This window comes from Acipenser ruthenus, chromosome 11 (genome assembly GCF_902713425.1).
Source record: "Acipenser ruthenus chromosome 11, fAciRut3.2 maternal haplotype, whole genome shotgun sequence".
NCBI lineage: Eukaryota > Metazoa > Chordata > Actinopteri > Acipenseriformes > Acipenseridae > Acipenser > Acipenser ruthenus.
Window position 1 is genome coordinate 34818466 of NC_081199.1, and position 12482 is coordinate 34830947.

The 12482-nt window shown below is 41.4% G+C and overlaps 1 protein-coding gene across 2 annotated transcripts in view; it reads right to left on the bottom strand.

Moving 5' to 3' along the window:
* The window catches only part of LOC117426499 (ADP-ribosylation factor-like protein 6-interacting protein 6), a 19484-nt gene continuing 7002 nt past the window's right edge, over positions 1-12482 (bottom strand). For both annotated transcript variants that reach the window (XM_034044139.3, XM_034044138.3), the window contains exon 4: positions 1-222. In XM_034044139.3, coding sequence (XP_033900030.3) covers positions 129-222 — 94 coding nt within the window. In that variant the 3' untranslated portion in view covers positions 1-128. The remainder of the gene's footprint in view (positions 223-12482) is intronic.

The window sequence follows — 12482 nt, forward strand, 5'->3', positions numbered from 1 at the left end:
TTTAACAGTGAGTTTAATAGCACATTTCCATAGGTCAAACTCGGACAAGATTATACAGCATGTCTAGACAAGTGATTGCTGTAGATTCCTGGTTTCAAAGAAAGTAGGTTAGTCGGTGCAGACCATGTTCAAATAAGACACCAAATTACTGTCAGTGCCGCCATTATTCCATTTAGTATTGCCATGCTGTAGCCAATGTGAAAGGAATGGCCAGTTAACTTCCTGAAAAAAAGAAAATACATTACACATACCGAAAATAAGAACAAGAAACAAATAGCGATAGTGCCCTCTGAAGGCTCTACCATGTGGTACTTGACCTTAACTTAGACATTATTAGAATACATGGCGAAGATACTAATATTAATTATGGTTAATCACACAAAGTGGTCTTTGCTTTAGTATTTTCAATACTCGTTTTTCGTTTTAATCAATCATGTTTCATATCAAAATGCACAAGAATTATTTTAACTTCCCATTCAGAATGGAATACAACATTCGCTACCATAACTGATTTATCAAATTAGTCTTACTGTGTTAATTTAGTTTAGACATGATCTACCAGTCTGACAATATGTTATCAACTTCAATTGATTCTATATTCAAATTAACTCAGAAATTGGGCAATGATCAAATTCTCTGGACTTATTAGGCAACTCCTTTGAATTACACATTTCAACAAACAAAATACATTTATTGCACACTCCAAATGTTTTAATAAGTCTAATAGTCTTGCAACATTATCTTTGACTTGTCAGAAGGCTTCCAACCAGAAATAGTTCCGCTGATCAGACGTAACTCACAGTTCAAAGAATGCGTTGCAATTGAGAAGTTATGTAGCTTGTAAAAGGGTTCTTGTTGCAATTCGGTTGTACAGGGTACAGGACCTTTTATTATTATTATTTGTTTATTTAGCAGACGCCTTTATCCAAGGCGACTTACACAGACTAGGGTGTGTGAACTATGCATCAGCTGCAGAGTCACTTACAATTACGTCTCACCCGAAAGACGGAGCACAAGGAGCTTAAGTGACTTGCTCAGGGTCACACAATGAGTCAGTGGCTGAGGTGGGATTTGAACCGGGAACCTCCTGGTTACAAGCCCTTTTCTTTAACCACTGGACCACACAGACCTTCCAGAGGCACAGCTGCTGGATCTTGCGTCAGTTTGTTTCGTGGTTGGTTTCAAGCAGCGAAATAAAAACTAAGACCCACTTTCCTGGTTCAGCCTCTTGCAGAGCAGAGAGCAGCACCCTCTTCAGAGCTGATTTCAGCCTCCTATTAGTCTTCTCAGAACATGATTTTAGCCATTTTTCGGACCTGATTCTACCGCCACTTCAGAACACGACTTCAGACCACTACTTCTTGCTTTTCCTAGTCTTTTGAATTAAACCCTGACCCATCTTGATTGGATCGTTGAATTCATGGGTGGTGTTTAAACGTGCCTAAACACTGGTTGGTTTGTCTCTGGGCCACTCTTTGGCCTTGCCCACAACTCGTGATTGACAGTTCGACCAAAGTTCCTTTGTCTTGTCAAGGGTGACTGACCACTCCCTGCTCCCCCCCCCCCTTCAGCTTTCTTGAAGGGGGAAGGGACCTGCTTCTTGTCTATGTCCAGAATTGGACACAGACAAGAAGGTCAAGATTACGCAAAGGTGCATCTGTCTCACTTTGACCAAAAGATGGGATAGGAGAAAAACATTAACTTGCAACTTTCTCAGACTAGTTTAAACGGTGCATATTAGGGATGTAAATATTGTTTAATAATAAAAATCTGTTTAAACGATTTGATTTCTATCGGTTAACCGTTTAACCGTAATTACACCGTCAAACTAAATACCCTTTAAATACTTACCCTTTCCACATATATTTAGTCTTTGTCATGCATTGACATTCGTTTACCAAACATAAAAAGAGGCAGATTAACAGCACAAATCCTCTTTAATTGCATCACGATTGTATCACATTGTCGATAGTATCTCCGTCATAGTTAATCTCAATCCACTACCGGGGACACTTATGAATTAATGTTATGAATCCATTTTAAAAGCAAGTACGTAAAAGACAAGATTTTTTTTTCCGTTGCTTGAAATGACCACAGATAAACAAACTACTGAACTAAAACATCTTAGTTTAAAAAAAAAAAAAATTATAATTGAAACCACTGTACTCATAGTGTGACCCCCTAGTTCTGGCAATAAAAATGACTATGCAATATTTTTTTACAGTCAACAGTAAAAAAAAAAAAAAAATTATAATTACAAATGCTTCTAGACTGCCACGGTTTACACGGTCGTACCACAAGGACAGCTGCTTAATCCAGCTTTCGATTTTGGCAGTGAGATAAAAGACAAATATATCTCATCCTTGGAGTGATGTGTTAAGAATATTTAAGCGATCAAAACTATCTGCCAGGAAACCATGCAAAGCAAGCCATTTAGCACAAGCTTTTCAGGTTTTGTTTTTTTTTTCTTCTTTACTGCTGATCGGGTTATTGTTGTCAGCACTTATTTTGCTGCAGTGTCACTCGATTCCCCTTCATTACTCCCGTTTCCAACACTTTTCTTCAGAAAACTGTCAATTCTTTGATATTTATAAAGCAGCTTTTTGAACTCCCTTCACAACAAAAACCAAAGACTACAGAAGTGCATCCCGCTGACATGGCAAGTAGGTTGCTAGGTAACATTCAGAACTACTCATTGGGAGCACAACTGAGTAAAAAGTGGCAATAATAATAATAATAATAATAATAATAATAATAATAATAATAATAATAATAATAATACATTAATGTACCTGCTTCTTAAACTAAAATGTTTTTTATTTTTATTTCACAGGTATTCGACACATAACTTTGTTTTGACCGCTCCATCTTTATCGAACACGGGAAATCGACAGCTTGAGACTAGTTTGATAGATGTTTTCAGTAGAGTAATCTGACATCATGTGTTGCCAAATAAAAAAAAGTTACCGGCAGAGGAGTTGCAGAGTTCAGAGGCAGTGCATAAAGAGTACGTGTTTTGTTGGCTATTTACTTTTAAAACACAAAATGCCGGACAGATTTTATCAATTTGTATTACACGTTAACAATTTGTATTATACGTTAAATCTTGCTTTCAGTTTAGGCAGAGCGCCATGCATATTGTAGACACTGAACCTTGCAGGACAGTAAATACTATCTCAGTAAATTCTTGCCAGGGTGCTCGATTTTGCCAGAACAGCACCATCTGACTCTGAGCGTAACACTTTCATGATACATTTACAATTAGGACACCACTCATTTACAAGTGAAACTATATCTTTCATATAATCAGTTTGATAGCTTGAGCTGCATGTGGGGGCCTTTTTTTATCCGCATTACAGCTGTGCAACCATTATTCAAAGCAACTATTTTGATAAGTATATAAAAATGTACTGTTTATAAGTCAACATTAGACAACACCCTTATAAAATCTGAAATGGACCAACCTACTTGTTACTAGGGGTGTGCCCAGGTCTGAGCACAAACTACTATTTGTAACGAGCATGGACCTCTTCCCCTGCCAGAGTATGAATATGAGTAATGAGAACACCCCCACTCAGCATGCACCTTTTTCTAAAGATCTGAATGGTTTATTAACATGGTGACATTTTTTAAAATGTAGTCAAAGATATTGACAAATTGTCTATAGAAACTTGTCTATGCTGGCAGCTTATTCTAGGAGTTAATACACAAAAGACTAGAAACAAAAGTTGAAATTATGCAATTACCTGAAAACAGCTTGTTGACTTGCCAACAGAAGGTGTGCCTATGTTAATTTAATTAACAAGCTCCAACATATTCACCCAAACATCAGATCTTCTTACACCAAAATGTACTGACCAATGGGATTCAGTTTTGTATAATCAAAAGTTTGTCAGACAAACACCATGCTTTATGAAATATATTAAATCATATTTGAGTACAGCAAAATAAATTAAAAACATTAAAACTTGTGAGTCAATTATTTTGCACAAACATATGTTTAAAAGTTGCTTGCAGTCAGGACTTTGTCATAAAAAAGCAGACAATGCCAATTTCTATAATTGCAAACATTTGCGCAATGAAAAAAAAGACAAAAAACAGCTAGAGAGATAATAAGAATATGTTATTGACAACACATTTACCAAATCCTTACGATTCCACTAACAAGATATACATTGTCATATTTAGTGCGTATACTGTAAGTAAATAAATACATATCTAAGATACAAAAGGGTCAGAACACAGCTATGTAGTCTGAGACAAAATAAACTGGTGAGAACACCTCTGCTGTTCATATAGTCACACTGTCTTTCTTTAAGGGATAGGACCTGTCAACTCGGCTGCTATCAAGATTAAATAAAATGCTGTTACCATAGTTACACATTTTAGCAGCCGCAACTTGTATAGCACAATAAAATGCTGTAAGTATCTACAGCATTCTTAAGCCACTTTCACACACAAATGCCGGTACTGAGCCATCTCAGATATGTATCAATTTATTGAAAAGACCCACAAAACTGTGCCATCTATGCCGGTATATTACTATCATAACCCTTTCACACAGCTGAAGGGATCATGAGAGACGAGGTCTGAAGAATGTGCTTCTCTACACCCAGCTAAAGGGATCATGAGAGACGAGGTCTGAAGAATGTGCTTCTCTACACCCAGCTAAAGGGATCATGAGAGACAGGGTCTAAAGAATATGCTTCTCTACACCCAGCTAAAGGGATGATGAGAGACGAGGTCTGAAGAATGTGCTTCTCTACACCCAGCTAAAGGGATCATGAGAGACCAGGTCTGAAGAATGTGCTTCTCTACACCCAGCTAAAGGGATCATGAGAGACAGGGTCTGAAGAATGTGCTTCTCTACACCCAGCTAAAGGGATGATGAGAGACAGGGTCTGAAGAATGTACTTCTCTACACCCAGCTAAAGGGATCATGAGAGACAGGGTCTGAAGAATGTGCTTCTCTACACCCAGCTAAAGGGATCATGAGAGACAGGGTCTGAAGAATGTGCTTCTCTACACCCAGCTAAAGGGATCACGAGAGACAGGGTCTGAAGAATGTGCTTCTCTACACCCAGCTAAAGGGATCATGAGAGACAGGGTCTGAAGAATGTGCTTCTCTACACCCAGCCCACCCATCGGAAGGGACGAGCTCCGTACTGCCTACTGTGTACTATGAAAGCAAATATATTAAGTACCAATAACATGGCTACACTTTCCAACCTTTGTTATGACCTCTCTGAAGAATAAAACATACTGTTCTTATTCTCCACAAAATTTCTCACTCAAGTAAAATTCTAAATAAAAGCTTACAAAGAGGTGCATATGGGACTCCAGGAGCAAAAATGATACTAATTGCAGACACTGAAGCAGAGCATCACCTTGTTAACTCGGTTACCATGACATGCACCCACTGCATAGCTTAACAAATGCATGGTTCTCCACAGGCTATTAGTAGATATTAGATTAAAGAGGAGGAACATCCACAAAAAGCTTTAGCAGCATCCCTTTAGTCCATCGGATATTACAGCTGGACTAAAAGCTTTAGTGCACTTGTGTTTTTAATTACTAACTACAGTGCCTTGCGAAAGTATTCGGCCCCCTTGAACTTTGCGACCTATTGCCACATTTCAGGCTTCAAACATAAAGATATGAAACTGTAATTTTTTGTGAAGAATCAACAACAAGTGGGACACAATCATGAAGTGGAACGAAATTTATTGGGTATTCAAACTTTTTTAACAAATAAAAAACTGAAAAATTGGGCGTGCAAAATTATTCAGCCCCCTTAAGTTAATACTTTGTAGCGCCACCTTTTGCTGCGATTACAGCTGTAAGTCGCTTGGGGTATGTCTCTATCAGTTTTGCACATCGAGAGACTGAAATTTTTGCCCATTCCTCCTTGCAAAACAGCTCGAGCTCAGTGAGGTTGGATGGAGAGCATTTGTGAACAGCAGTTTTCAGTTCTTTCCACAGATTCTCGATTGGATTCAGGTCTGGATTTTGACTTGGCCATTCTAACACCTGGATATGTTTATTTGTGAACCATTCCATTGTAGATTTTGCTTTATGTTTTGGATCATTGTCTTGTTGGAAGACAAATCTCCGTCCCAGTCTCAGGTCTTTTGCAGACTCCATCAGGTTTTCTTCCAGAATGGTCCTGTATTTGGCTCCATCCATCTTCCCATCAATTTTAACCATCTTCCCTGTCCCTGCTGAAGAAAAGCAGGCCCAAACCATGATGCTGCCACCACCATGTTTGACAGTGGGGATGGTGTGTTCAGGGTGATGAGCTGTGTTGCTTTTACGCCAAACATAACGTTTTGCATTGTTGCCAAAAAGTTCGATTTTGGTTTCATCTGACCAGAGCACCTTCTTCCACATGTTTGGTGCGTCTCCCAGGTGGCTTGTGGCAAACTGTAAACGACACTTTTTATGGATATCTTTAAGAAATGGCTTTCTTCTTGCCACTCTTCCATAAAGGCCAGATTTGTGCAGTATACGACTGATTGTTGTCCTATGGACAGAGTCTCCCACCTCAGCTGTAGATCTCTGCAGTTCATCCAGAGTGATCATGGGCCTCTTGGCTGCATCTCTGATCAGTCTTCTCCTTGTATGAGCTGAAAGTTTAGAGGGACGGCCAGGTCTTGGTAGATTTGCAGTGGTCTGATACTCCTTCCATTTCAATATTATCGCTTGCACAGTGCTCCTTGGGATGTTTAAAGCTTGGGAAATCTTTTTGTATCCAAATCCGGCTTTAAACTTCTCCACAACAGTATCTCGGACCTGCCTGGTGTGTTCCTTGTTCTTCATGATGCTCTCTGCGCTTTAAACGGACCTCTGAGACTATCACAGTGCAGGTGCATTTATACGGAGACTTGATTACACACAGGTGGATTCTATTTATCATCATTAGTCATTTAGGTCAACATTGGATCATTCAGAGATCCTCACTGAACTTCTGGAGAGAGTTTGCTGCACTGAAAGTAAAGGGGCTGAATAATTTTGCACGCCCAATTTTTCAGTTTTTTATTTGTTAAAAAAGTTTGAAATATCCAATAAATTTCGTTCCACTTCATGATTGTGTCCCACTTGTTGATTCTTCACAAAAAATTACAGTTTCATATCTTTATGTTTGAAGCCTGAAATGTGGCAAAAGGTCGCAAAGTTCAAGGGGGCCGAATACTTTCGCAAGGCACTGTATAAATGTATAAGACAGAGAACGGTGAAAGGGACACTCCAATTGTAACATACAAAAATTAACTTTGCTTACACATGTATTGATTTGGTACATTTTTCCGGTCCGGTCCTTTCCGCTGGGCACCGGACTTCAAAGGGGGGGGGGGGGGGGGGAATGTGGTCTTGGAATGGCCGATCAGTGCTGTGCACTTAAGGGGGGGGGGAAGTGTAACACAGCAGGGAGGGGGTTGATTCCTCCCTGCATGAAGAAAAAACATGTGCGGAATGCACATTGTATTAATTGTTAATTATCCCCTACACCTGGTAATTATTGTTAAATTAGGACCAGGTGCAGGGTATATAAGGGGTGCAGTCAGTCTGCTCACGGCTGCTGTATAGAAGGAGGCAGGAAGGTGTGCTCTGTTTCCAAGCAGTCGGCAAGTGAAGAGTTACTGTGTGTTTGTGTTGTGGGGAAACGGCTTAGCCGTCCCACTTTATAGTATAGGTGTTCCTGAGTTTTAGTTAGCGCTCCGAAGGAGCTAGGTATTTGTTTTGTTTTGTATTTCTGTTTGTATTATTAAAAGTGCGCGGAAGCGCTGAACCCCCAATTTCGGTGTCTGGGTCAATTTATAAAGGGGCAACGAACCCGAGTGGGGGGCGATATATCACAATATATATATATATATATATATATATATATATATATATATATATATATATACACACACACACACACACATACAGTATATATATATATATATATAGTTAAAAAAAGGTCATTTTCTGCAGAACATTAAATCGCTGCAAAATCAAATGTGTCTACAAATTAGATCTTATTTTTGATCAAATAAGTAGTTTGCATTTTTCCACTGAATTAAGTCAAATCATTTTATAGGTCTACATTCTGTGCTCTACCCAGGACATTAATCCTTTCCGACTGTATCCAATGTGAGCAGTAGGTTGCTGTGATTGGCTGATTGAGCGCTCTATAAATCAGTCACGCTCAATTAATACCTCCTGGGTACGTTGGCTGAATTTTGTTCTGAAGAATTTTGTTCTGAAAAACAGCATACTAACCAGGAGGGCAAGGAATGAACTCAGCCTGACCTTCACCAATAAGCTATCACTCTGACCAGAACTGCATTCCATCCCTAATGTTATTGTTTCCTGCTCAATCACAACAAAGATACATTTATAGCTAATTCTATTTGCATGGGAGATGGAGCTTTGCCAGTTAGCCTTTATTAGAAGACATTTACATTAATTTACTGTTCATGCTTTGGTAATTATAATCTCTTAGACATGTGAAGTTATTATTAGAAGGGTTAATGTTTGTTTTTATGTATTATTGTGAACAAACTGCTATTATAAGTCTTTGTTAACCAACTATAATTCCCTTTGCAATGAACACAACCAATGTAGTCATTTATACACTGCTGAGTGATGTGTAGAGTTCAGTAATTATAGTGCAATACATATTAACAGTATTAGCAAAAGAATAGTCTTAATATGACTAATTATCTTTTACTGAAAATGACATGCATGGACAGTGGATTTTAATATACTCTGAATGGAAAAATAAAACTAGAACCTCATTTAAATAATTTCCCAAATGGTACATTAATGTGAATGGTTCCTCTTTGATTTATGTGAACAGCCAAGTAAAGATAACCTAAAATTGGGATTCATGGTTGATTAATCACAAGCACTGGTTACACTTTGATGTCCCAACCCCCTACAGCATTACTTATTTATGTATTTGTTATTCTTTTCTTTTTTGCTGTAATCATACAATCTGGTAAAGAATACAAATGTATTGCACAATGTACAGTATAAACTCATTGGATGTTTTTAAACAAACCTTACAAGCAAATGTTCCAAGAAAAACTGTACCATAAGCATACACATTTTTTACATGTCTAACTTGAGTTTGTGTTACTTCATTCCTTATCACTGATTCGTTATGGGGCTTGCTTACTAAAATCGTTACTCTTTTTGAAGAGGAGACAATTATATATTCATGAATCTCAAGATATTTAGTAAGAAATATTGGAATATTGATATAATATATAATACTGAATGAATGCATTACAATTGTAAGTATCATGATATCAGGCACGCGGTTCTGAAAATAGAATCTTCATTAGCTCACAAAATTAAGTGTTCCTCACCCAACCAAACAGAGGCAGATCTCATGCATAAATAGGGCATGATGCCCTAGATTGAGTTCACTTCAGTAAATAAATGCCAGTATGAAGTTCAATAACAACAGATGAATGGTTTGAAAGATAAAATATGTATGCAACGCATACAGTACCATAAATATAGTAATAACATAAACCCAGTACACCCCTTTCACAAGGGGTGTGGAATAATCTTTATTTATTTTACAACAGTGAACAGTCATCTAAACTCATTCATTAATACATTACTTTCTAGTTTTTAGTTTGCCTTTTGAGTTTTATAAAAAAAAAAAAGTGTAAATAAATGTACATACTGATACATTTGTCTAACTATATATTGGTATTGTCCAACATCTTCAGTAACCTATAGATGATTTCTTTCAAAACAGGCATACTGTTGAACCCCATTTTTTATATATATACTGTGTGAACTATTCTTAGCATTTAGGACCCAAATAATGAAGGATGAGTGCTGAGCATCAAATATACTGCGGACTACTCATGAAAAGCAGACAGATTAGTTGTATAACATGGAGTGAATTGTAGCAGTTAAGAATACAAGTACCAATGCTGCTCTCATGTTCCAAGGCATATGGGCTTGACATAAGCTCTTATACTTACTACTGTGAGAGTTTCATGCAGTGGCTTGATCATACATAAATCACAGCTGTCAGCAAAAGCTACTTTCCACTAACTTCCAATTCTGCATTAAATGCCAGAAATATGCTGTATGCACAACTTAAATACTTTCAACTTCAGACATCAATTTCCCATTGAAAAATGTTACTTTTAGCCACCATCTCCATTAATTCTTAAAGAGTATATGTGGCGGAGTGTCCCGCCCCTATTTATTATTATTTGTATTTTTGTTTGCGGCGCGGGTAAAAGCGCCGCGTCTTTTATTGTTATATTTAAAAACCTCGTGAGGATGCATGGCTGATCAGCTACTGATTATTTAACTAGCTGACAGTCATGCATCCTTACCAAACGCGTGCAGACTCTGGCCGGGGGATAATAAGATAATTACCAACTAGTTAAATCCCTCGGCCAGAGTATATAAACCAGCAGCACTATGCACTCGGGGTGTGGAGTGTTCGAGAGTGGAGAACGGGAGAGAGAGAGGAAGAAAACAATTGCTAAAACGTGCTGGAGTATCCAGCACGAAACTTACTTGTTTGTTTATTCGTTCGGCCCTCGTGCCCTTTTGTTTGGTGTTTTGTTAAATCTTTTGTTTTTGTTTTGTTTATTAAATACGCTGAGTGCACCAGCACTCAGCTTCAACCGCCCATCCACTGTTTGTGATTCAGTTACTTCCTGGTCCGTGACGTCATCACCCTCACCACTGCGAGCCAGACTGCCACATATGGTGTCAGAAGTGGGATAAACAACGCCTCCAACAGCCGGACCAGGAACAGCAAAGGAAGTTTTTTTTCGTGTTCGTTTTTTCAAATAGTGTTTTTTGTGTTTGAAAAAAAAAAAAAAAAAAAAAAATGGATGAAGTGGACGCCTATATGGAGAGGTGGCATGCGCATCAGAGGGAGTTGAAGGAAGGAGGGGCTACATGGTGCCTCGCCTGCCTGGAGTATGGGCACCTCCCTGAGGTGTGCCCATATGAAGACCCCCTCTTTGTGCAGGCCTTTGATCGAGGTGAGGTGGAGACTGCGGAGGAGTGGATCCACCTGAAGGCCATACCATCGCCGCAGGTGGATCAGGAAACCTGCCTCACCTGCCTCAAAGGGGAGGAGTGGTGCTTTGCCGTCGGCAAGGTCGGGCACAAAGCACCCGACCAACCCCCTCCATGGCAGGAGGTGGAACTGCTGGTCCCGAAGAAGGGAAGGAGGGGCGGTGCTAAGAAGGCAAAGAAGCCCGCACGTCCTGCGCCTGAGTGGGAGGAGCCCGAACGTCCTGCGCCTGAGTGGGAGGAGCCCGAACGTCCTGCGCCTGAGTGGGAGGAGCCCGAACGTCCTAAGCCCAAGAGGGGGGAGTCGGTGCATCCACAGCCCAAAAGGGAGGAGTCGGTGCGTCCACAGCCCAAAAGGGAGGAGTCGGTGTGTCCACGGCCCGAAGAGAGGGAAGTCGGGGCTTCCACAGCCCTAGGACCCAAGCTGCAGTCCCAAGAGCCAGAAGGGGAGGAGTTACAGGCTCAACCCCCTGAATTTTTCTGGGGGGGAGAAGGGCAGGATGCTGGTGTTCCCCAGCAGCCTCTATTTATGCTGCTGAAGGGAGCACGGCACACACCAGCCCAGCCGCCACAGCAGAGGGAGCCAGCACCGCCACAGCCTCCCTCTGAGTGGCCAGCATCCGCCCCATCGCCTCTGCCTCCACCACCACCAGGAGCAGAGCAGCAGGAGCTGCTTCTGTCTCCACCATCACCAGGAGCAGAGCAGCAAGAGCTGCCTCTGCCTCCGCCACCTCCACCAGCAGAGGGTGAATGCCTGCTGGTTCCGCCTCCACCGTCGTGGGAGGACTGCTTGCCCCTCCCACCTCCACCAGCAGAGGGTGAATGCCTGCTGGTTCTGCCTCAACCGCCGTGGGAGGACTGCTTGCCCCTCCCACCTCCACCAGCAGAGGGTGAATGCCTGCTGGTTCCGCCTCCACCGTCGTGGGAGGACTGCTTGCCCCTCCCACCTCCACCAGCAGAGGATGAATGCCTGCTGGTTCTGCCTCAACCGTCGTGGGAGGACTGCTTGCCCCTCCCACCTCCACCAGCAGAGGATGAATGCCTGCTGGTTCTGCCTCAACCGTCGTGGGAGGACTGCTTGCCCCTCCCACCTCCACCAGCAGAGGATGAAGACCTGCTGGTTCCGCCTCAGCCGCCGTGGGAGGACTGCTTGCCACTCCCAGCTCCACCAGCAGAGGGTGAATACCTGCTGGTTCCGTCTCAGCCGCCGTGGGAGGACTGCTTTCCCCTCCCACCTCCACCAGCAGAGGGTGAATACCTGCTGGTTCCACATCCACCGTCATGGGAAGGACTGCTCCTGCCCTGCCTCGCACCACCCAGGGATGCCTGCTTCGCATCGCCTGGGGCTGCCTGTTGCTCCGCATCACCTGGAGAGCCACCAGCTACAGAGAACGAGGGAGAAGTGGAGCTCCCGCTGCCGCCTCCATGGCCAG